This window comes from Ursus maritimus, unplaced genomic scaffold (genome assembly GCF_017311325.1).
Source record: "Ursus maritimus isolate PB19 unplaced genomic scaffold, ASM1731132v1 scaffold_10, whole genome shotgun sequence".
NCBI classification, from domain to species: domain Eukaryota; kingdom Metazoa; phylum Chordata; class Mammalia; order Carnivora; family Ursidae; genus Ursus; species Ursus maritimus.
In genome coordinates, this window is record NW_024423344.1 from 23288815 (window position 1) to 23316620 (window position 27806).

A 27806-nucleotide genomic window follows, 5' to 3' on the forward strand; every position below is an offset into this window, starting at 1 on the left:
AAAAAAAAAAAAAGTGAAGATGAAATAATGACATTCCCAAACAATAACAAGAGAATTTGTTGATAAGAGACTCACTTTACAAGAAATACTAAAAGAAGTTCTTCAGGGTGAAAACAAGTAACCCAAGATTAATTCATATCCACATGAAAAAACAAAGACCACTGGAAAAGGTAATTACTATAAAAGATGGCATAATTGAATATTCTCCTTTCTTCTCCTAACTGGCGTAAAGAGCAATTGTATGACACGGTATGTATATATTTATACTGCTGAACCTATAATATATAGGAACGTGATGTATTTGACAATAACAGCACAAAGGAGGTGGGTGAGATCAAAGCTGTATTGGAGTAAACAAATGAACTAGATGGTAAACCAAATCCATGGGAAAAAATGAAGAGAACAAGAAATGGTAATAAGACAATGAAGATAACAAATTCCATAAATATACACTCACTTTCCTTTATACTCTCAACTACTTTAAAAGACATACAACACAAATATCTATGAACCGATGAATGGATAGACAAAATGTGGTAAACCATACACAATGGTTCACTCCATAATAAAGAGTAACAAAGTATTGAAACTCCATAATACTCATAATAAAGAGTAACAAAGTATCAAAACATGCTACAATATGGATGATCCATGAAAACATGCTAGGGAAAGAGGCCAGTCACAAAAAATAGGTAAATAAAAAATTTATGTTAGAAAATTACTATCCTAGGGGCACCTGGGTGGCTCAGTCGGTTAAGCATCTGCCTTTGGCTCATGTCGTGATTGTGGGGTCCTGGAATAGAGCCCTTTGTTGGGCTCCCTGCTCAGCGAGGAGTATGCTTCTCTCTCTCCCCCTGGCCCCTCCACCCCACTCGTGCTCTCTCTCTCGCTCACTGTCTCTCAAATAAAATCTTCTAAAAAAAGAGGAAAATTACTCTAATACAAAGCAGATAGTATCAAGAAAGAATTTTTATAATTACAGAAAAGATGTTTAATGTGTGATGCACTATTTTAAATTATTTTCTAGGGGTGCCTGGGTGGCTCAGTCATTAAGCGTCTGCCTTCAGTTCAGGGCATGATCCCAGAGTCCTGGGATCGAGCCCCCAATCGGGCTCCCTGCTCTGCTGGGAGCCTGCTTCTTCCTGTCCCACTCCCCCTGCTTGTGTTCCCTCTCTCGCTAGCTGTCTCTCTCTCTCTGTCAAATAAATAAATAAATAAATAAAATATTTTAATTAATTTTGTGACTTAATGTAACTCAGAATAAAATGCTATCATACAGTAAAAGATAACTGCATTCAATATAAATCTGTGCTCACATGGTAGCTAAAAGCACTTGCAGCTACTGAACATCTAAAATGTGGCTAGTGTAAATGTAATTGTGCTGTAAATGTAAATTACACACCAAAGTATTCAAAAATACTTAGTATGCGGGGCGCCTGGGTGGCACAGCGGTTAAGCGTCTGCCTTTGGCTCAGGGCGTGATCCCGGCATTATGGGATCGAGCCCCACATCAGGCTCCTTCGCTATGAGCCTGCTTCTTCCTCTCCCACTCCCCCTGCTTGTGTTCCCTCTCTCACTGGCTGTCTCTATCTCTGTTGAATAAATAAATAAAATCTTAAAAAAAAAATAGTATGAGAAAAAGAATGTGAAATATTTCATTAATAACTTTTATATTAGTTTCATGTTCTGATTAAATTGTAACTCATATAACATAAAATTAATTTTAAAGTGTATAAATTCAGTAATTTTTAGTATATTTACTTTGTTTTGCAACCATCACTATCTAATTCCAGATATTTCCATCATCCCCATAACAAACCCCATACCTATCAGCAGTACTCTCCATGCCTGGCAATCACTAAGTTACATTCTGTCTCTACGGATATGCCCCTTTGGACATTTCATACAATGGATTATATGGCTTTTGTGTCTGGCTTCTTTCACTTAGTTTAATGCTTTCAAGGTTCATCCATGTTATAGAATAGTATTTTATTCCCTTTTATGGCTGAACAATAATCCATTTTTTGGCTATTATGAATAATGTTGCTATGAACCTTAGTGTACAAATTTTTGTGTGAATGATACGTGTTGAAATATTTTGGGACATATGGGTTAAATAAATTGTTAAAATTAATTTCACTTGTTTCTTTTTAACTTGTCACGTAGCTACCAGAATATTTAAAATTCATGGCTTACATTATTATATTTCTCTGTGACAGCATTAATGAAGCTAAAAATAACCTTAAAAGCTACCATTTATCAGCCATCAAAAAGAATGAAATCTTGCCAATTGCAATGACATGGATGGAACTAGAGAGTATTATGCTAAGCAGAATACGTCAGTCAGAGAAAGACAAATAACATATGATTTCACTCATATGTGGAATTTAAGAAACAAAACAGGTGAACATAAGGGAAGGGAAATAAAAAAAGAGAGAGAGGGAAGCAAACCATAAGAGACTCTTTTTTTTTTTAAAGATTTTATTTATTTATTTGACAGAGAGAGAGACAGCCAGCGAGAGAGGGAACACAAGCAGGGGGGTGGGAGAGGAAGAAGCAGCCTCCCAGCAGAGGAGCTCGACGTGGGGCTCGATCCCATACCGCCGGGATCACACCCTGAGCCCAAGGCAGACGCTTAATGACTGCCCCACCCAGGTGCCCCCATAAGAGACTCTTAATGTTAGAGAACAAACTGAGGATTGCTGGAGGGGTGGGGGGTGGGGGGTGAGGGATGGGCGATGGATGATGGGCATTAAGGAGGGCACTTGTGATGAGCACTGGGTGTTACATGTAAGCGATGAATCACTAAATTTTACCCCTGAAACCAATATTATACTACATGTTAACTAACTAGAATTTAAATAATAACTTAAAAAAAAAAAAGCTACCATTTATTACACACTTAGTATGTGCTGGAAGGTGAGCTAACCAATAACACTGTCTTACTTAATTCTCACAATTACCCTACAAGGAAAGTATTACTGGCTATATTTTAGATTGAAATTGAGGTTCAGAGAGGTTAAGTAACTTTTCCTAGCTCACGCAGTCAGTAAATGACTAAATTAATATTCATACTTAGAACTGTCTAGCTTTTTTAAAGTGACCATAATCACTATGGCATATTCACACACACACACACACACACACACACACACACACACACACACACAGTCTGCTCTGAAATGAACAGGTTCTGATATCACAGTTAATTTTCCTAATTGCTCTTCAGTAAAAGGTACAAATAAGATAGAAAAAACTCTGCCACTCTGGCAATATTCTTTAAAGCCAATAAACACTAAATTATCTCATATAACCAACTAGTTAATAAAAATTCTAAATCCCTTTTACAAACGCCTGAGTGATCTTTTAAGGCCAGATCTGACTGTCATTCCCACCTTAAAATCATACAAATGACTCCACTGTCTGCAGGGCTTAAGTCCAAGCTCACTATCAGTCTGACCCATTCCTACCTTTAAGCCATCAGCAATATCAAAGTACATCATGCTACTGCTTTGCCTTTGGACATATGCTAATCACTCTGGCTGGGAAGCTCAGTCCGAGTTCCTACACATTTTGCTTGGTGAATTTATCTTTAAACCTGTTCAGACATTGCCTTCTATAGTTTTTACTTGATCAAAAGCACCTCACAATTACCCTTCTTGCCCTTAAACATACACAATATTTTGCCCACTATGTAATTTCTACTTCTCATGTATAATCCTCTACAACAGAGCATCACACGCATCAATGCACTTTTTTATTAAAAAACTATAATTTATGTTACTATATTTACTATAATCATAGTGTCATTAGATTTTGTATCCCCAGAACCTAACATATAGCTGAGTACTAATAGCCACTTAGTTAATGCTTATTGTAGTTTCTTAATTTATTTGCAGTAAACAGCTGATAGCTAGCCTAAAGTTTAATAGTCTACAAAACACTATTTCCAGAAGTTAAATGATGTTAAACACATATAAACATATTAGTCGCCTAATAATTTAGGAAATGATAAACTCAACAGATTCAACATATTATACAGGATTTTTAAGAACCCTGGGTTGTGAATGTACAGTCTCACTCTTTAACCAGGGGTGTAGTATGTAAATTTTCCCAAACTGGGCCAGAATTTTTTTTGTTTTATAACCTTCCTGGAGGGGTACCTGGCTAGCTAGCTCAGTTGGTAGAACATGTGGCTCTTGATCTCTGGGTCAAGGACTCAAGCCCCACGTTGGGCACAGAACTTACTTAAGAAAAACAAAAAAACAAAACTTGTGGAAAGTTTACTATGTTTATTACAGGTACTGGACTCAGCAGTGTCTGCATTATCTCATTTAGTACATTAAAAAACATAACAGGGTAGGGGCGCCTGGGTGGCACAGCGGTTGGGCGTCTGCCTTCGGCTCAGATCCTGGCATTACGGGATCGAGCCCCACATCAGGCTCCTCTGCTATGAGCCTGCTTCTTCCTCTCCCACTCCCCCTGCTTGTGTTCTCCCTCTCGCTGGCTGTCTCTATCTCTGTCAGATAAATAAATAAAATCTTTAAAAAAAAAAAAAAAACATAACAGGGTAGTCACCATTCTCAACTCAGTTTATACACTAGAAAACTAAGCACTAAAGTTAGGTAACTCACTTGTCCAAGATCATGCAGAACTTGTTGGAGCCCAGAGTAGAATACGAATCTGACTCCAAAGATTCCATTCTCTTCAACACTAAACTGTGCTAGAGCCTCTCTTTTTTGGTAGGGCATCATACCAGACTACTATTGTAGAGAAAATTTTTGTGAACTCTAATCTTGAACCCTATTTACTAATCTGAAATAGCCAGTGTTTTACTTCAGCTAGTGAAATACTTCAGAATTATCCATATAATATTTCACTTTGTAACTTTCTTTTCTAACTTCCTTTAGCCCCCATAAGAATCATAAATACAATGTATCACTAGAAGGTATGAAGGGTACAGGAAAGAGGTAAAACAGAAATAAATATCCAAGTAGATTTCTGATCTCAGATAGCAAAGCAAAAATCCTAGAAGTATTTAATTAAAATTATTATGGCAGGGAAAAAAGTCAGGACTGCACTCCAAATCATTCTCGCTAAAATTCTGTATCTAGAAATAACCTGAAAATTATAGGTTTTGAAGTACTAGTCTTTACAGAATAGATTTTTCTTAAATATTGGCTTAGAGAATTTTTTGCTTAATTTATTATCCTGGTAACACATCCTCTTTAGAAATGTAAGTTATTCATACAAAACCTTGGTTAACATTTTGGTATTTCTTTTCCAGTTACTGTCATTCAATACATTAGTGTCGATACATACAACTTCCTTCTGCAGTTATAATCTCAGTATATCCTCCTTTATTTATTTAACATTAGAAGCATTTTTCTCATATTGTTTTATTCCTCATCAAATTTTATATTTATTTAATTAGAAGCATTTTCCCATATTGTTAATATTCCTCAGCAAATTTTATTTTATTTATATTTAGTGTTTAGATATTTATATCTTATCTTTATTTCAGTCATGCATAAATAGGTTGTTTCCAGCTTTTCGTTGATTTAAATAATATTGTGATAAAAATCTCTAAAGCTTTTTTGTATTTAAGATAACAGTCTTAGGATAAGCTCCAAGATATGAGTTAAAAAGCCATAAACAACTCTAAGGGACAGAAGCATTCAGAAAAGTCCCAGTAAGGTTAAAAAAAAAAAGAGAAAAAATTATATATACCATATAATTTATATAAAACAATATCCAAAAGAAAGAAATATTCTAAATATGAAAACTGGTTAACTCCAGTATTACAATTTTGGATGATTCGTATTTTATTTATGCTCTTCCGTGTTTTCCAAGCGCTTTATACTTATACATTCCTTGTACAAATTAATTTTTACTACAATAAAAAAATGCCTTTTTTCCTGTGCAAATAGATTTTACTCAAGAAAAGACAAAAGAAAATGACCAATGTGACCCTATTACAATTAAAAACGAGGAGCAAGAAAAATTCCTTCAAAAGCCATAGGCCAATCTTGATTTTTCTCTCCACTTTTCTTATCCTCTATTACACCTCTGAAGTTTTAGTGACATACCAACCAAAAAGAAGGAAAGGGAAAATAGAAGCATTTAGAAGCATTCTTCTGAGAAGATACTTCTTTCCAGCTCTGTCTCCATATTCATTCCCCTCAGAATATGTAAGGACATGCCTCTTCTTCCGTCTCCCTTTACAACTATTTGTTTAGCTAAAATATTAACTTTTATATATTCTCTACCAAGTGAAACGAGCCCCAGAATGAACATAGTAACAGCCACATGCCAGATTTGGCATTTTACCAGTGGCAGTGGGGACTTGGATGAAAAGTATATTAAAAACTTAACCCAAGTTTATCTGAATTTCATCTTTCTCCCAGTTAAACAGTAATGAGAAGTCTAAACCACCACTGAGAACACAAATCATAGTTTGGTAGTATAGGTCATGTACACCTGCTGCTGCCAGTATGTTTTTCTCTTTCTAAACTAAATAACACCATTAGGAAGTTTAAATTTAGGTCACTCTTCCGCTGAGAACTGGAAGTCTCCGGCAGAGAAGACTAAAGTCTTAAAGTTTGTTAAAACAAATGAAAAATATGAAAGGACAGTATAACACGTTTGGAGGAAACATTCAGAATGCGTATGACTGGATAAAAAAGAAAGCTAAGAACCAATAAAAAACTAACAGCAAAGGGGACAAATTTAAGGGGTAATACCCAATAACTTTACTAAATATAGTTCCCAGATGGAATCTAATCATCAACAGTAACATGCAAAACTGGGGTGTAATCCTAATAAAATTTTTACTTTACCTTTCTAATTTGCTGTAGAGTGCACACAATACATTATACTTCTTCAACAGTCTTGACATAGCATTATCAACTTTAGTACTGGTATCAATTTCTTTTAGTAAATCAAAGAATTTGCAGACACTACAAAGAAAGGAACAGAAAAAAGTGAATCTGTAACTGAAAAATTTTGTTTTATTTCTTTTTTAAAGCATAGACATTTCAATTCAAAAGTTTGTTAGCTCTACACCAAATCACTGTTATATTCATTGGAAGGAATTATTTTTTGCATTTTACTAGTTTGGAGAATAAAGATCAACTAGCTTCAACCTATAGCCCTGTATCTGTATACCTATGCCTACATCAATTTATACAAAAAAAAGAGGGGCTGTTATGATAGACATATACACACATATTTATTTCTACACCTACCTATATGTTTTGAAAACCATAAGAGTTCACATCCATTTATCCAATTCCAACATAAAACCACGTGGTTTATTCTAATCCTTCCCTTTACAAATTTATAACTCTTCTTTGATAGTGAGAAAGCTGGGATCCATTTATCTTTATTTACTCAGTCAATCCCCCCACGTGTAACTACCTTCCATCTCCAAAGTTACCCAGTCTTCCACATGGGCACTCTCCTCTCCTGCTCAGACTGACTCCCCATCCTAGACTGCCCCAACCCCTCCACATGGACATCTTCCTAACCCTAGTAGGGTTCTGACTCCTCAGCCTTGACTGCACTCATTTCCCATGTGGTCTGTCTATCCACATACCCTGCTTGGTCTCTGACATTGCACAGCAAGCAGCCCATATCAGGGCCCTCATCCTCAACCACATCCAGGTGAATGCCCTCCTCATCCCACTTGGGCTCTAACATCCTTCTCTGCACCCCATGCTCTCTCCTACCACAGATGCACATACCTACTTTCTTCACCCACCAATGGTTTTAGGACTGAATTGATGGGGAAAAGGAAAAGAAAAACTCATTAAAATTGTTAGGTTGTTTAAATAATGACTTTAAATCATTCTTTATTGTTTTCTATAAAAAATTAATCTATTTGAAATATTAATACACAAATTTTTCACTAATAAAAAATAGGGCACTAAGCATAGCAATCACCAACTGCACCTCACACACTCATTTCTAATCAAGTTTGTCTAAGGAATTATATACCAAAGCTGCTAAATGAACTCAAGGGTAGTTACCAGACCCACCCATTCGCTCTCTAGCAACTAATGAGTTATAGGCTTCATTCTAAAAAATGGGCTGGACCACTCAGGACAACCATCTCAAGAACTGTAAAAATAAAAGTTTCAGCTAATCAGCAGCGAACGTAGAGCCCAAGAGAAGGTTATTAAAGTACTCGTGACATAGAAGGGACTGGGGCAGCCATGACAAACTACACAGAGCAGCAAATAAAGGAGAAATGATATGGAGTAGCTGATCATGATGCTGCTCACAAGAGAGAGGAGAACGGAGTAAATGTCTAGATATCTTCAAAGAAAAATAAAGCAACCTCAGAAAAGCATTTATTCAAGAAGCACACTCAGTTTCAGTTTTTATGAGACATATGGCAATATCTATGGAGCACCATGGAAACTGAATTGTTACTACAAAGCCACCTTTCTCTAGGGGTAATTTAAGTGCGTCTCTATTCCTTCTGCAGCCCTCCTCTGAAAGAAAGAAAAGAAGAAGGAAGGCTACCGAGAGGAAAAGTGGCAAAAAAAAAAGCCAGAATTAAGACACACAAATCTAAAATAACTACTTATTCTACAGCAGTGCTCCATGGATTGATATGTTTTGTTCTATGTCCACAATTAAGTAAGTACAAAAATTGAGAGTAAGATATGAAACTTTTATGGCAATTTAACACTAATTTTATGCCTGCTGAATATAATAGTTTGGTCCTGCGGTTAGTATAATTTTTTTCTTTCATTTTTCTAGTAATTAATTTATATTCTATATTTTTTAAATGTCAGTCCATGACATATTGAAAAAACAGGTACTTTACCAAAGTACATTTAAGCAGCAGTGGTCTAGATATCATTCCTGGATAGTTATTAGAACAAAGAGATTAGAGATTAGAACAAAGAAAAAGTTGTGACAAATATATTATTATATTTATTGCAGGGAGATTATTTATGACATGACCAATTGTAAGTGTTGCTCCATTCAGGAAAAAATTTCAGGAAAAGCTTTGCCAGGAAAATTCTTTCATCTTAGAGATAAAAGATGTAATAGCCTGTCTTATCTATTTAGTAGTCTGTAAATAGCTATACAACACTGTTTTGCAGCCATCTGTTTAATTTTATCTTCCCCACTGGAATGAGTTTCTTGAAGTCAGAGACTATTTCTCACCTCTATATCATTAGAACTTAGCACAGTATCCCAGAGCCTAACAGCTGTTTAAGTTTTCTTTCTTTTTTTTTTTGCAGGGGAAGGGCATGGAAGGGTGGTCTACAGAGGAAAGGAATCAAGACCTCCTCAGTACATATGGTTAAGTTACAAGCACTGACTCTATGAACTACTTACTTTTTTATTTATTGTAAGTTATTTAGTTCTCATAATTCTATAAAATAGCTAATAATTTTCATTTCACAGAGGAGGAAACTGAAACCTAATAAAGCTAAGCAATCTGCTCTAGGTCATATAGCTTATAAAACAACAGACTCATTAAACCCGCTCTATCTTAACTGAAACACCCATATCCTTTTCAATCCTCTAGGCCACCAAAACGTCTATTGCATGAATGTAGAAATTAATGTAGAAATTTACTTAGTTTATTTTTCAGCTATAAAAAATGATTTTGATTTAGTAATTATATGAATAAAATAAAACTGAAATCTGAGAGGTAAACCAATTCTAATCCAATAGGTTAAAATATGAATATACAAGGTGTTTACTTCCACGTTTTATTTAGAGGTAGTAAGAAAAAGTTACTGAAAAATACAACAATTTATCTCATTTAAATAAAATACTAATCATGTTTAATTCTAGATGGTTTTATCCAAGAAGAAACATACACTATTACCTTTCTGGTAAAATTATTTACTGTTACATTTTGTAAACATGCTGCAAATGAAATGACTGGACGTCCCACAAAGCTGATCTAGATAAAGTTCAGGAGTTACTGGAAACAAACGAGTAAATTCTTCTTATAAGTATAAGGCTTATACGCTCAACAACAAACAATTATTGGAGCAATTATGGAAACCCAGCTGAATATACAGTCTAAAAATATATATAATTATGGAAACCCAGCTGAATACACAGTCTAAAAATATATATAATTATTCATGTATATTAAGCAATCTTAAGCATTAATAAATGTTAACTAAATTCCTTTTGGACTCACACCACTTTTATAAAAATTTTAATCTAATAAGCCTACTTTATGAACCCTTGCTCTTTTTGTTGACTTTATCAACAGTTACAATTGAGAAAGTTCTTGAAAGTGAGAGACATGATGAAAAATTTCCCAGGATACAAACTGCTACATTCTTGAGAAACTATAATATAAATACACATTCATTAAACTTCCATGAAAGAAAGACAGTTCACTGGTTAACCTAAGTCCTTTAAAAGTTTTATTTAATTTTAGCATTTCTCACTAGTTCTCTAAAGTCTATTAAGAGTAAAGTTCAGAAATACGTTTCTTTGATGGCAGAGGCCTATATTGATGTAAGAAATTTTACCTGGTTTCTATGTTTTTCTGTAGCTCAGTAAAAGTGAATGGCATCTCATCTAGGTCAACTGCTGCAATAAAGATACAGATTCCCCATAGCTCCTTTTTCCTTTGAACATAACCTTCCTGGGTACAAAAAAGTAAAAAAGAAGATTCAAATATTTCATTAATCATTCACACACTGGATACCACATTAAAATTGTATTATATGATAATTTTTTTCTTATTCAACATAAACTTGTTTTTAAATCCTTATGATGGCATACACTTGAGAGCATTTAATTCTACACTAATCAAAAACACTTAAATTTTGTACTGTAAGTCGAAAAATTACTAGAAAGATCAAAAAGTTAAATTACAACTTACTCTGAAAAATTTAGGGGTCAGTCAGTTCTCTGAAGTAAATACTTCCATTTTTAAATAATCCAATGTCATCAGAGCCAACTTAAAAAGATTTTTGAGTCCATAACATAAATTATTTAAAAAAAAAGAAACAAGGCTACTTTCTTATATGATTATCCTCCTTTGCTCTGATTCACTCCTATTTTTTAAAGACATTTATTTTTAGAGAGAGAGAGAGCTCACGTAGGTGCATAGGGGGAGGGGGAGGGGGAGAGGGAGAGAGAATCCTCAAGCAGACTCCCTGCTGATCACAGAGCCTGACATGGGCTTAATCCCAGGACCCTGAGATCATGACCTGAGCCGAAATCAAGAATTGACCGCTTAACTCACTGAGCCACCCAGATGCCCCTGATTCACTCACTTTTTAATAAATCTACGTACTTAAGTATTTTTTAACCTTGAGAAATTCATCTCTCTCAGTGCCATAATTGCCTTCTTTGTGAAGTGGAAATAACATATCTCACTTGGTAAGAATTAAATGAAATTATACACATAAGGCCCTTAGCATAATGCCTGACATATAATTAGTACTTGATGAGTGGTGACTATGATTATCACTAGAATATTTTTTCATTATCATTAGAATACCTTTTCCCCTAAAAATATGTATTACTTTCTAAATATCCAAGTTTTTTAGGTAAAATTTGATTACATTAAATTGAAAACAAAAGAAATACCAAATTACCTGATATTCTTTTACAAAACTAGAACTATTTGCTTACTCTTAATTGGAGGTTACAATAGAGCTGAAAAGTATGTGATATAAATTTACATTGTTTTGAAATCTCAATAATATATAAGCTTTAAGAAAAGAATTATTCTGGGGTGCCTGGGTGGCTCAGTCAGTTAAGCAGCCTACTCTTGGTTTTGGCTCAGGTCATGATGTCAGGGTCTGCACTCAGCAGGATTCTCTCTCTCCCCTTCCCTCTGCCCCCCTACCCAGCTCACAGCCTCTCCCTCTCTCAAATAAATAAATCTTAAAAGAAATTAGTCTGGATTATCAATTTTTTTTTTTTAATTTTTGTTTATTTGTCAGAGGGAGAGAGTACAAGCAGGGGGAGCAGCAGGCTGAGGGAGAAGCAGGCTCCTCCCTGAGCAAGGAGCTCAATGCAGGACTTGATCCCAGGACCCCATAATCATGACCTGAGCCGAAGGCAGATGTTTAACCAACCGACCCACCTGGGCATCCCTGGACTATCAAATTTTATTGATAATAAAAAGTTCATCCTTATCCAACTCTAAACTGTTTGCTTAATTTTAGTTACTTGGAAAATAAATATTTTTCATTAAGTTTTTATTTTAATTCCAATATAGCTAACATACAATGTTATATTACTTTCAGGTATACAATATAGTGATTCAACACTTCCATACATCACCTGGTGCTCATCACAACAAGTGCACTCCTTAATCCCCATCACCTATTTCACCCAACCCACCACCCACCCCGCTCTGGTAGCCATCAGTTTGTTCTCTATAGCTAAGGGTGTGTTTCTTGGTTGTCTCTCTTTTTTTCCTTTGCCTGTTTGTTTTGTTTCTTAAATTCCACAATATGCAGAAATCTCTTGCATTTCTATACAATCTTTTAAAACTTACAACTATACACCTACTAAAATGATTGAATTAAAAAGGTTGACAATATCAAAGTTTGATGAGGACGTAGGGCAAGGAATACTCAAACATTGCTGGTGAACATGTAAAATGATACAACCATTTTGAAAAACAAGTTTGACAAGTTCTTATAAAGTTAAGTATATACTTTCTGTGACACTTAGCAATCACCACTCCCAGATATTTATACCCAAGAGAAATGGAAGATTTGTACATGAATGTTAATAGCAGCTTCAATCATAAAAACCAAAAACTAGAAACAACCCAATATCCAAAGGCAGGTGAACACATAAACTGTGGTATATCCATACAATGGAATGTTATTGAACAATAAAAAAGAAAAGTACTAATAAACACAATATAAATAAATCTCAGAATTATTACATGAAGAAAAAGAAGCCAGAGAAAACAGGGTGCATCCTGTGTACTGTGTGATTCCTCTCCTACAAAATTCTAGAAAAGGCAAAATTAATCTTTAATGGCAAAAAGTAGATAAGTGGCTGCGTAGGGACAGGACTGGAGATGTTTGGGGAATGACTACAAAGGAGAAGGAGAAAACTTTCCAGAGTAACCAAAAATTTCTGTATCTTGGTGAGTAATTACATGGTTGAATGCATTTGTTAAAACTTATTGAACTATTCACTCAAAACTGGTTGACTTTAGTGTCTTTAAATTATGCTTCATCAATAAATTTGATTTTTGAAACCATATTATATATTTATCATTTCTGAAAATGAACAAAGTATACATAGCTTGACTGTTAAGTAAGTATATTATGTTTTAATAAAATGAATATGGACTTTTGTATATGTGTTTATATTAATATGGTCAATTTCTCAGAAACTACTAAGAGGTAAAAGGTTGTTTGTCCCTACAATAAATAACCTCCACACTACATTACTGTTTTAATTTTTGTGCTTATTTCTTATGTTTTTGGTTTGCTTCCTTGCTCTCAGGTTGTCACCTGTTAAACCTAATTGCTCTCAATGTGTCTACTTTCAGGAACTGCAGTGTTTTTTGTTTTTTTTTTAAAGGTTGAGAAATGAAGTAACTAAAGTTGTTAAAATGGAGAACATTGCTTATTCATTTTTTAAAAACAACAGATTTTATTAGGACATAGCCAACACAATTCAACACAAGCTTATTTGAAATGATAAAATGCCTAAATGAAATGTTATATAAATAGGTTCTGACCTAAGGAACTTTCCTATGAGCAAAATGTATGACTGTTATTTCAGATGATTTATAAAGCTTGCTGTTGTTGCTGTTGTTCTAGCTGCATTCCAATTAACTCTTTTTTGGATAAAGTGTTTTTTCTTCTTGATAACACATTTATCCATGAAAGAAAAATAAACATTCCTTCCAAACTTCAGACTATTAAATATTAAATATGTCAGATGGAATCAGATTGCAGATGAGATCAACTGGATTGTTCATTTACAAGCAAACATTTTTGTGTATCTATGCAAAGGAAATGATCAGTTTCCAACTAGGAGAGACCTAGAAGTAGACTTTCTAGACACACACACACACACACACACACACACACACACACGCACACAGGAAGGGCTTCTATTTTAGTTGTAACCAATAACATTGACTTGGTCTGATCTTATACCTGGTTGCCACCAAGATTTGCTAGATGGAAAAAATTAACAAAGCCAGAAAAATTAAAATCAACAACAAAAATCCTACTCTCTGATTATTTTGTTCACTTTTTAAAATGACAGATGTTATTAGGACATAGACAACACAATTTAACACAAAGTCATTTGATATGATAAATGCTTCAATGAAAAACATCAATCTCATCACTAAAATACACAAATTTAAAAATCATCTTTATCTTCATATAGGCTTCTTTGTACCTTCTTATTTTTTTAATATCTTCCAAAATTTGAGATCTGTAATAATTTTTCAGGAAATATTCATTATACAACTGCCATGGTTATGACTCAGGGGGAATACGATGGTGAAAACAAAAAAAAAACAAAAATTCCTATCTTCCTGGAACTTACACTCTCTTATTTAAGAACATGGATTTTCGTGTCAAACATTCAAGAGTTTGAATACATACTCGAGTTGTGTAACGGTGGGCAACTTGTTTAAATCCAAGTAAGCTTCAGTTTCTACTAAAATAGGAATGACAATACTAGTATCTAATCATAGAATCACTACAAAAATTAGCAGTGAGGATGCTCTTAAGTAATCAGCTTGGTGCCTGGCATTGTACCTACTGAATCAGAATTAAATAGCAGCAGCAGCATTACTATTACCAGTGAATCTAGCACTCATTCCACTACACCACAGCTGTCTCAACACCACCACTATCTGATCTTCTCCATACCATAAATATCTATCCTTGGGAAGAATGGATTTGTGTGTGTATGTTTAGGAAATCGGGTTTACTGACCCCTAACCCCTGGCAATCACTGATTTGATTTTAATTCCTTTTCCAGAATGTCCTACAAACGGAATCATATGGTCTGTAGTCTTTTTTGTCAGGCTCCTTTCACTTAGCATAATGTTTCTGAGGATTCATCTATACTGTTACATCTATTAATATTTATTCCGCTTAATTTCTGAATGTACTCCATTGTATGAATATACCACAATTTGTTTATCCATTCTAACAGCTGAATACACTATTATAAATAATGCTACTAACCCTAACCTAAAAATTCAATTACAGGTCTTTAAATGGATGTATGTTTTCATTTCCTGGGCAAATACCTAGTTGAGGAATAGCTAAGTTCTATGTTAAATGTTAGTTTAAGTTTATAAGAAGCTAACGAACTGTTTTCCAATGTTTATTTGTCTTCTAGCCATCCTAATAGGTGTGTAGTGGTACATTTTCCCCAGGACTAATGGCATTGACTATTTTTTCAAATTTTATTTAACATCTGTATCTCTTCCTTGGTAAAGGGCCTTTTCCAATCTTTTGTCACTTTTTCTATTCAGTTGTTTATCTTATTAAGCTGTAAGGATTATTTATACATTCTGAATTCAAATTCTTTGATAGGTGTTTTGCAAAAATTTTCACCTGGCCTGTGACTTGTATTTTCATTTTCTCAAACAATATATTTCAAAAAGCAAAAGGTTTTCATTTTAATGAAGCTCAGTTTATTTTTTTCTTTTATGGATCATGCTTTCAGTGGTATTATCTTCGAAATCTCTGCTTAACCAAAGGTCACAAAGATTTCCTATGTCATCTTCTACAAGTTTAGGTCTCTAATTCGAGTTAATTTTTATAAGTGGTGCAAGGTAGGGATCAAAGTTCATTTTTTGTATATAAATATCCAGTTGCTCCAACATCACTTGTTGAGAGGAATTCCTTCCTGCACTGAATTACCTTCAAACCTCTATGTACAAAGACTGAGCATATCTGTGTGCATTCTATTTCTGGATCCTCTGATCTGTTCCACTGACCTGCTTGTCTTTCTTTTCACCAATACTACAATGTCTTGATTAATGTAGTTTTATGTTTTGTTCTTTTTTATTTTGGGTCAGGATTTTTCAATCTGAAAAGGTCACCTGATTCACCTCTCACTGTGCAGATTAATTTAAAGACCAGAACTGAGACTTGTGCAATACAGCCAGTCAATGCCACAGACCTAAAACCAAGTTTCCTAACATTCAATTTAGTATTGCTCCATTTCTTTGAGAATATTTCCTTATTATATTTCTACATTGATGTTCCTAAGATTGATGTTCAATGTTTCACTACTGAAATCCTTAATCTCATCACCCCACCAACAGTTCTGTACACTTAACAATTTTACTATTCTGTATTCTTAATTCTATTTTATTGAGAAGGTTAAAGAATCACAATACCTAAAGCCTCAACATTCTTTTCCACATCAAATACTTTCTAATTACCATATCTTCCAGTCTTCTTCAAAATGTCTCTGAATCTTCATCTCTAAATTTCTCTTCTCTTCTGATTTTTACAAATGGACGTTCTCCTCCACTCTCAAATTAACAACTCTAATGCCTTTCTACCTCCTATTTTCGATATCATTGCCTCTCATCTCCTTCAAGACCTGGCAGCTTATTCATTACTCCCTCTGTCTTTTGTAATTTCTCTACCAGTTTTCCTTCTAAAAGCTTCTTTCTCTTTGGTTACAAATAAGCCTGTATCACCTTAAAAACAAAAAATAACCCATATCTCTATCTCTGGACCTTATCAAGGTACTGTCCTCCCTCCACATACAAACCTTTCACTTTCTCACTATTCACACACTCACTATACACTCTCACAGGACATACATAGTACATCCACTGAACATATACTCTCACTATATAGGCACTATTCTACTGAGCCTATTCTCTAGGTCTTCAAAGATCTCTGTCTTTCCAAACTAAATGACCTTTTTTGGGTTTCATCCACATAGACCTCTATGTAGCATCTGACATTGTTGCAATAAAAGTTTTTCCCTTAGCTTTGAAAACACTGTAACATCCTCATTCTCATTTCTTTCTCTCTCACAGCTTTTTCAATGTTTCCTAACTCCAAAGACTTTTTTCCACCACATTCTGTTTTTCTCAGCAATCTTATTTACTTCCACAGCAACCACTACCACCTCCACACAAATGATCAGTGTATCTTCTGCTTTCCAGCCCTGATTGCTCTCTCAAGATCCACAGCTTATTTCCCAAAGGCAATTTACAACCTAAAATCTGTAACTGATATGTTTTCTTAAAAATTTAGTTGAGAATTATAAAAAGGGCTTAAAACAGGACCTTAAAAATGGTTAAAACAGAGAAAAATTATTCTTATCCAGCCAAAAGAATTACCAAAAAGAAATGGTAAAACATGAAGAAAATAAATGGGCAAGGACAAGAAAAAGCATTCTGCAGAAGAAACGATGGTACTCTCCAACAAACACATTTTGAAAAGACTGAACCTCAAAATAGTATCAACTGAAAGACATTTTGATAATATGCATCAAGATCCTTAAGAGTTCAGTTTTATATATAAAAATTTATCTAACAAAAATATCTGGAGAGTTGAATCAAGATTTAGTGTAATACATCGCCAGAGGCAAGGGAAATAAAAGCAAAACTGAACTACTGGGACTACATCAAGATAGAAAGCTCCTGCACAGCACAGGAAACAATCAACAGAACTAAAAGGCAGCCTATAGAATGAGAGAAGATATTTGCAAATGACATATCTGATGAAGGGTTAGTATCTAAAATCTATAAAGAACTTACCAAACTCAACATCCAAAAACCAAATAATTCAGTTAAAAAAAATGGGCTGAAGACATGAATGACACTTTTCCAAAGAGGACATCCAGATGGCTAATGGACACATGAAAAGATGCTCAACATCACTCAACATCCGGAAAATATAAACCAAAACTATGATGAGATACACACCTGTCAGAATGGCTAAAATAAACAACACAAGAAACAACAGGTGTTGGCAAGGATGCAGAGAAAGGGGAACCCTCTTGCCCTGTTTGTGGGAATATAAACTGGTACAGCCACTCTGGAAAACAGCACGGAGGTTCCCCCCAAAATTAAAATAGAACTACCCTATGAGCCAGTAATTGCACTACTAGTTATATACCCAAAGGATACAGAAATACAGATTTGAAGGGGTATGTGCACCCTGATGTTTATAGCAGCATTATTAACAATAACCAAACTATGGAGAAAGCCCAAATGTCCATCAACTGATGAATGGATAAAGAAGATGTGGTGTGTGTGTATAAACACACACACACACACACACACACACACACTGGAATATTATTCAGACATCAAAAAGAATGAAATCTTGCCATTTGTGACAATGTGGATGGAGCTAGAGTGCATTATGCTAAGCAAAATAAGTCAGTCAGAGAAAGACAAACACCACATGATCTCATTCATATGTGGAATTTGAGAAAGAACACAGATGAACATATTGGAATGGAGAAAAAAGGAGAGAGGGAAACAAACCATAAGAGACTCTTAACAACTATAGAGAACCAACAGGGTTGATGGAGGGAGGTGAGTGGGGGAAGGGCTAGTTGGATGATGGGTATTAAAGAGGGCATCTGTGATGAGCACAGGGTGTTGCACGTAAGTGATGAATCCCTGAATTCTCCTGAAAGCAATACTGTACTATATGTTAAATAACTAAAATTTAAATAAAAATGAGAAAAAAAGATTTAGTGTAATAGAGATTAAAGAATTATTGATAAGAGCAAAAATAGTGGGGAAAACCTAAATATCTTAAAATAGAATATTTAAATAAATTGTGATGGAGCTCTATCTCACAATGATATAAAACCCTTAAAATATTTCGAAGATTATAAGGACATGAGAAAATATCAAAGATATGTTAAGAGAAAAAAAAAACCACCAAAATACAAAATTCTGAGTATGTTTTGATTACAATTTTGCGAAAATTTTTAAGAAGGGAAAGCAAAAATATATCAAAATATTAATTATTGTCTCTACATGGTAGGATTACAAATGGTTTTCATTTTCTTCTTAATCCTAGATACATTTTCTAAATTGCCTACAATTATAGGAAGAAAAGACAGTCAATAAATAAAAAAGTGCTAGGGGCACCTGGGTGACTTAGATGGTTAAGCATCTGCCTTCAGCTCAGGCCATGATCTCAGGGTCCTGGGATACAGCCCCACATCAGGCTCCCTATTCAGCAGGGTGCCTGCTTCTCCCTCACCCTCTGCCTGCTGCTCCCCCTTCTCATGTGCGCTCTCTGCCAAATAAATAAAATCTGAAAAATAAATAAATTAAATTAATAAAAATAAATAAGTGCTAAATTTATACAGAGCAATAAAGAGAAAAATTAGGAATACTAATGAGAAAAATCTTTAAGATATTAAAACATTAATTACATATATTATAGTTTAAATAAAAATCTACAATCAACACTTGAAGAGGCTACCTATTAAGGTAGCATTTAGTTCAGTTCACTTGAACCACCCTAAATGATAACCCCCAATAGATGACAGATACTTGCTGCTTTAAAATGCACTAACTTACAAAAGAGCTCCACCATGTGGTAACACAATCATTTTGGAGGCATCAGAAAATTATCTTACCTATCATAACTTAACATGAATTTAAATTGAATTTAAAAGTTAAAAATACTAGCCATGACCAAGATGAAAATAAGCCATAGGAAATATGGCTTTCGGGCCCCTGGGTGGCTCAGTCAGTTAAGCATCTAACTTTGGCTCAGGTCATAATCTCAGGGTCCTGAGATCAGGGGTTTCAGGCTTCACACTCAGCAGGGAGTCGGCTTCTCCCTCTCCTTCTGCCCCTCCCCCTGCTTGTGTGGCTTGAGCCGCCTTCTCTCTCTCAAATAAAGAAAGAAAATATTTTTTAAAAAAGAAACATGCTTTCTAACTCACAGTCAGTACGACACATCCTTACTCCTGACTCACAGGATTGTAATGAGTGATTAACAATAAGGTTACAAATTAAATGTATTACAGGAATATATTAGAGAAATGGAGGGGATAAGAACTGTCCTTATCTTCTACTCATGGATTTCCTCCTCACCAAGGTTATATGTAGGAACCAAAGGGATAACAGACTAAACAGCCCAGAAAAATCCCACCTCCCTCACTTGTGTAATATTGGCTGACAGCAGTTAGTGTTAAACACATTCTTTGATGTACCCAGAAAAAGTAAAAGTCAAGAGTGGCATAGCCAAGAAAAGGAATCCAAAAGCTAATCTTACTTGTACTCAATCACATTTTTGATACAACACACAGGAGTAAACAACAGGTGAATCTGCCATCCAGTTACACAATGCCCTTCTGAAGACAGAGTTGACTACACTACCAGAAAAATAAGTACCTAGCAAGTGCAGATTTACCTGGCTCACTGCCCAAGAGATGGGGCTCCCTCCCTTAAGAACTTCTACAGAACTCAGTGGATAGGAATACTGAAACACTTAACTGAATTGTGACTTACTTATTTATTTGTCCATATCTCAACTAGTCTATAAACATCTGGAAGGTTAAACAGTTATACGTAATGCATTGCTGTAACCCCAAGAGCTTAGTAACGTATCCAGCACTAACTTGGTGTTAAATGTGTATTTTTTTTTAAAAAAGCAGTACTAATAGCTATACCCCAATATAGAATAGAATAGCTTTTTTTTTTTTCCTTTAGTATGCTCAGAAAAACAAGCAGCAATTCAATCACCAATACAAAGTATAAGGTAAGACAACTGGTTCGACTATAGTTTCTTCAACTCCCATTCACACATTTGTAACAACTAATGAGTATGAGCAAGAGTAACTCACACAAAGAAATGATACTACAGAACTCATTTTCTAAACAGGTGACAGGTAACTGAGCTGGAACTTAGTTTCTGGTCAAGTTGTCTGCTTAGTTTATTGAGCCAAAGGCCCAAAGATGATTCACCCAAGAAGATATAACCATATAGAAGAGAAAACTGCCACCAAACTCGAACAGCCACTAATTAATTGGCTTTTCTGTAAAATATCTATGAAACTGGTATCTATCACTCTTAGAAATAAGGTTGAAAAACATTGAGGAGAGAGGTCATTTCTATAACTCAGATTGAATTATATGGATAAAAGTTATCTTCCAAAGTTTGCATGCCGACTCCTTCTTCCAATATTGCATATACTACTGCCTAGGTCTCATATGAACTTGATTATCTGTTCATAGTTGCACCTAAAACACACAGAAATAGCTACCAATCTGAACATCAATAATTATGAATATCAAGCCTTTAAAATTATGATGAATATAAATAAGGAAAAATATTAATTCATTGACAGATTATTTGACCATTTACTTCAAGCAACACCTGTTAATTCACACCTGGAAGCCCATAACAATCTCAACTGTCATTTCAATCCTATGGAAGAGTAGTTGATGTATATTTCTGGTATCTATTCCTAATAGGTGGTACGAAATTCAGATCTGGCTCTATGTTTGTGGGGAATTGGGGGGGGTGGATAATTTTTTTTTTTTAAAGATTTATTCATTTGAGAGAGAGAAAGCACAAGTGGGAGGGGCAGAGGGAGAGAGAACCTGAAGCAGACTCCGAGCTGAGCGCAAAGCCCCATGGGGGCTCAATCTCACAACCATGAGATCACGACCCCAGCCAAAACCAAGAGCTAATGGCTTAACTAATTGTGCCATTCAGGCACCTTGTGGGGGGGGGTAAATTTTTAAAAAGAAATACATTATAGATGGTTTTCAATAATTTCTATCCCAAAATACACTAGAAAGGATTTTTTAAAAAATCTTAACAAAACTATATATAATAAAATTAAGGGAAAAAATCTAAAGTATATGGATAAAGAACTTGCGCATTTTCGGAAGCATAATTCTGAACATTATTCTTTTATTCATTTAATTATCAATAAATATTTGTTAAATGCCTACAGCCAACAAACACTATTTTAAGTGCTAGGAATACATCAGTAAACAAAATAAGCATTCCTGTTTCCTGAAGCTGACACTTTAGGGGGAGGAGAAAGACAATAAACAAAAATCAGTATAAATAAGTAAACTATATACTTTATAAAAATAGCAGAGTAAAGTGGATAGAGAATTTGAGGGAGAAGTGAGGGCAGATTACAGTATTAAACAGGGTGGTAGATCTCATTGGAAGAGTGAGATTTGAGCAAAGACTTTTATTCTATGAACAAAAACATAATCTATTAAATTTTGACCCAGTGGTTCCACTTCTAGCAATCTACACTACAAAAGTCTTCTTACTTGTGCATTAAATGTGGCTATAAGGATATTCACTGCAGTGGTTTGTAGTATCAAATATTAAAAAATAAACTAAATCTTTATCAACAGGGGAGTACATAAGTAAATTATATGTCTATACAATGGAAAATACAACCACTAAAAGTATCAAGCTAAACACAGAGGGTGAGGTGCTCTTCAAGATACATTGCTACATGAAAAAAGCAAGGTGCAGAACAATGCAAAAACTAGAAACTTTTATTAGTTGAGGGAAAAATTATGTGTCTGTGGAATAGGAATGAGAGAAACTTCACTGTTTAATTTTTATTTCTCTTGAATCTTGAACCATGTGACTCCATTGCCTATTCCAATAATAAATAGTAATTATTTATTTATACTTTTAATGCAATTCATAAAACCTCAATTAGGTAAAACAAAAATCCTTATATCTATGTGATGAGGTGGGAGAAGAAAGGATTGGAGATAGACAGTGAATGAAAACTTATCAATGGTTATTTCTACAGAGGTAGAAATAGAAGGCAATGGATATTCATTTTTCATTACTATAAAATGTGATTTCTTAAAAAGAAATATATTTGAGTTTTGAATATATATATTTTTTCCTGACATATACATATATATTATATATATATCACATATATATATAAATGATAATAAAAAAACAACAGGAAAAATGTTAGTATCTGAAAAACTGCATGCTATAATGCCTTGGATGTTAGTATCCAAAATAGTAAATAATCAATTAGAAGATTCATAGTGACCACAAAATTAAATAAATTAGTTCTCAGTAGAAGCCTAGCTGCTCTTCATTCAAAGATGAAGGTTAAATTCCTTGCATGGGTCCTCAGGAAGAAGAAAATACACTGCAGTAAACAATATTGGCCAACAGTGAAAACTTTTATGAAGGAAAAGCAATTTAAAAGCAGGCAGCCCAATTATATATTATTATAATAATCACACTATATATATAATTATATACTAGACGTATCTGAGTATTCCATGATGAAATTTCATGATTAACTTTAGTAATGTTATCTGATATACAAATTAAGTATAAAGCATTAAATGGTGGAAAAAATAGGAAAGAAACAGTTTAGGATAGAAAAGTGGAGAAAATCAATGAAACCAAAAACTGGTTTTTTTAACAGATCACCAAAATAGAGAAACTTTTAGTTCAAATGACCAAGACAAAAGAAAGAAGGCTTAAGTTAGCTAAAATTAAGAATGAAAAAGGGATATAAAGACAAACTTTACAGAAATAAAAAGAATTATAACATAAATGCTTATAACAGATAAACTGGACAAATTCCTTAAGAGAAACAAACTACCAAAATGGACTCAAAAAGAAATAATCTGAATAGACCTATAGCAAGAGATTGAATAGTAATTTTATTTTATTTTATTTTTAAGATTTTATTTATTTATTTGACAGAGACAGCCAGCGAGAGAGGGAACACAAGCAGGGGGAGTGGGAGAGGAAGAAGCAGGCCCACAGCAGAGGAGCCTGATGTGGGGCTCGATCCCAGAACGCTGGGACCACGCCCTGAGCCAAAGGCAGACGCTTAATGACTGTGCTACCCAGGCGCCCCTGAATAGTAATTTTAGAACTTCCCACAGAGAAAAGTCCAGGCCCAGATGGCTTCACTGGTAAATTCTACTAAACATTTAAAGAGGAATTAATAACAATTCATCAAATTCCTCCTTAAAAACATCTTAGGAGGGAAGATTTCCCAAATCATTCTGTGAGAAGCCAGTATTACCCTGATACTGAAATCAGACAAACACATGACAAGGAAAAAAAACAGAGATAAAATCTCCTACGAGTATATGCCAAAAATCCTCAACAAAACACTAGAAAACCAAATTCACAAACATATAAAAAAGATTATACGCCATGATCAAGCAGGACTTATCCTAGAAATGCAATGCTGGTTTAAGATCTGAAAATCAATTAAAGTAATACCAATAAGAGAGGGGGAAAAAAGCACATATCATTATATTAATAGGCACAGAAAATTATGACAAAATCCAAAATCATCTGATAAAACACTTAATGCAAGAGGAAGAAAAGGGAATGCTCTTTCTCTCTCTAAAAACAAACAAACAACTTATCTAGCATTAAATATTCACTAGGAAGAAAGAGAAGATCATAAAATACATCACTTTACATACAGAGAAACAAAGATCTGGATGGTAGCAGCCTTATGTTTGGAAACAACACAAGCTAGAATATAATGGGACTTGGGGGAAAAAAAGTCAAGCTACAGTTCTTTTTTATTTTTTATTTATCTGAGAGAGGGTGAGCGAGCGAGAGAGAGAACATGAGCAGGGGGAAGAGCAGAGAGAGAGGGAGAAGCAGACTCCCTGCTAAGCAGGGAGCCTGACTCAGGGCTCAATCTCAGAACTCCAGGATCATGACCTGAGCCAAAGGTAGATGCTTAACTGATTCAGCCACCTAGGTTCCCCCCACACTACAATTTTTTAACCATGAAAATATCTTTTAAAAACTAAGGCAAGGGGCACCTAGGTGGCTCAGTCGGTTGGGCAGCTGCCTTCAGCTCAGGTCATGATCTGGGAGTCCCGGGATTGAGCCCCAAGTAGGGCTCTCTGCTCAGTGGGGAGTCTGCTTCTCCCTCTACTTCTCCCCCCAATTGTCCACTGTCTCTCTCTCAAATAAATAAATAAAATCTTTAAAAAAAACTAAGGCAAAATAAAGAATTTTTCAGGTATATGAATGCTGACAGAAATCATTATGAGATCTGCACTATAGAAAATGTTAAGGAGGGAGGAGTTAAAATGGCGGAGGAGTAGGGGACCCCTTTTTCAGCCGGTGCCCTGAGTCGAGTTGGATAGGTACCAGACCATCCTGAACATCCACGGAATCAGCATGAGATGCAGGAAGATACATCTGGATCTCTACATCTCCAGCGCTGAGTATTGAGGTACGAAGTGGAACCGCGCACAGATATTGGAAGATAAACGGAAGGGGGAGGGAGCCGCCAGGTTCAGGCCCGGGAAGCGGTAACCACCTGCACGGGGGAGTGGGCGGACTTGCGGAGGGCACCCGCGAGAGAGCAGACTGAGACCGTGAGCCGGGTGCGCGCGCCACCAGGCATCTCGCGGAACACCGGAATCCCGGTGCGCTCACTGGAACCAGACTGAGACCCGGAGCTCCGGAAGCGCGCGGGGGCGGCTGGCGGCGTTAGAGACACAAAGGACAGAGATGCGCCAGCCCTGGAAGTGAGGGCTGGGACACTGGGTGTGGAGCGCACATCCCGGGACGCTGCAGGGTTGAGCAGCACCAACAGTAACAAAGTAGCCAGAACATCAGTGGAGAACGGTCCGCAATCCCTCTGTTCTGAGACAGAGGCTGAGATTCGGCCGCTGCTGCTCTGACTCTCAGAAGAGGCACAGCAAACCGCCAGGGAAAGCCGCCAGAGAACAAAAGCCTGGAAATACCGGCTCACAGGGTGCCCATCCCCATCCCCCCTCGCAGGGGACACGGAGACTCTACCCAAACAGGGTTGCCTGAGTATTGGCGCGGCAGGCCCCTCCCCCAGAAGGCAGGCTGAAAAATCAAGAAGCCCACATCCTTAAGATCCCCATAAAACAACTGCACACTGCCTGGGTCCCGGTCAATAATTTGGGCTCTGGACAACCCCGCAACCTCTCCTCATCAGAATGACAAGAAGGAGAAATCCCCCCCAGCAAAGAAAAGACAATGAGTCTGTGGCCTCTGCCACAGAACTAATGGATATGGATATAACCAAATTATCAGAAATGGAATTCAGAGTAACAATGGTCAAGATGATGTGCAGACTTGAAAAAATTATTAACGAAAATGTTAATGAGAATATAGAATCTCTAAGGGCGGAAATGAGAGTGAATCTGGCAGAAATTAATCATTCTACGAGCCAAATGCAGTCAAAACTAGAGGCTCTGATGGCCAGGGTGAATGAGGCAGAAGAACGTATCAGCGAATTGGAGGATGGGTTGGTAGAAGAGAAAGCTAAAATAGAATCTGGGCTCAAAAAAATCCATGCTCAAAAATGTAGGTTACAGGAGATTACTGACTCAATGAAACGTTCCAATGTCAGAATCATTGTCATCCCCAAGTGGGTGGAGAAAAACAGAGGTCTAGAAGAAATATTTGAACAAATTGTAGCTGAAAACTTCCCTAATCTAGCAAAGGAAACAAGCATTCGTGTCCAAGAGGCAGAGAGGACCCCTCCCAAGCTCAACCACGACAAACCTATGCCACGTCACGTCATAGTGCATTTCGCAAATATTAGATCCAAGGATACATTATTGAAAGCGGCCAGGGCAAAGAAATTTCTCACGTACCAAGGCAAAGGTATCAGAATTATGTCAGACCTGTCTACACAGACCTGGAATGAGAGAAAGGGTTGGGGGGGCATTTTTAAAGCTCTTTCAGAGAAAAACATGCAGCCAAGGATCCTCTATCCAGCAAGGCTGTCAGTCAGAATTGATGGAGAAATAAAGACCTTCCAGAATCGCCAGTCATTGATCAATTTTGTAACCATGAAAACAGCCCTACAGGAGATATTAAGGGTGGTTCTATAAAAGTAAAAGGGCCCCAAGAGTGATACAGAACAGAAAGTCACAATCGGTAGGAACAAAGACTTTACTGGCAACATGGCATCATTAAAATCATCTCTTTCAATAATCAGTCTCAATGTAAATGGCCTAAATGCTCCCATAAACTCCACAGGGTTGCAGATTGGATAAAAAGATATGACCCATCCATTTGCTGCCTACAAGAGACTCATTTTGAACCTAAAGATACATTCAGACTGAAAGTAAAGGGATGGAATACCATCTTTCACCAATGGACCTCAAAAGAAAGCTGGGGTAGCAATTCTCATATCAGACAGATTGGATTTTAAACTAAAGACTATAGTTAGAGACGCAGAAGGACACTATATTATTCTTAAAGGATGTATCCAACAAGTGGATATGACAATTATATATATGCCCCCAACAGGGGAGCAGCAAGATACACATGCCAACTCTTAACGACAATAAAGAGACATATGGATAAAAATATGCTAATAGTAGGGGACCTCAACACTCCACTATCAGCAATAGACAGATCACCTAAGCAAGACATCAGCAAAGAAACAAGAGCTTTGAATGCCATACTCGACGAGTTGGACCTCATAGATCTATATAGAACACTACACCCCAGAACCAAAGAATACTCATTCTATTCTAATGCCCATGGAACATTCTCAAGAATAGACCATGTTCTGGGTCACAAACAGGTCTCAACTGATACCAAAAGACTGAAATTATTCCCTGCATATTCTCAGACCACAACGCTCTGAAATTGGAACTCAACCACAAGGAAAAATTTGGAAGAAACACAAACACTTGGAGACTAAGAACCATCCTGCTCAGGAATGATTTGATAAACCAGGAAATCAAATCAATTTAAACAATTTATGGAGACCAACGAGAATGAAAACACAATGGTCCAAAACCTATGGGATACTGCAAAGGCAGTCCTATGGGGGAAATACATAGCCAT

At 35.8% G+C, this 27806-nt stretch overlaps 1 protein-coding gene across 1 annotated transcript in view; it reads right to left on the minus strand.

Moving 5' to 3' along the window:
• RB1 (RB transcriptional corepressor 1) overlaps nt 1–27806 on the minus strand; it is a 155015-nt gene that overhangs the window by 108005 nt on the left and 19204 nt on the right. Inside the window, exons 3-4 of the mRNA XM_040622773.1 lie at nt 10521–10636; nt 6840–6959 (exon numbers count right to left, since the gene is read on the minus strand). Coding sequence (XP_040478707.1) covers nt 6840–6959; nt 10521–10636 — 236 coding nt within the window. The remainder of the gene's footprint in view (nt 1–6839; nt 6960–10520; nt 10637–27806) is intronic.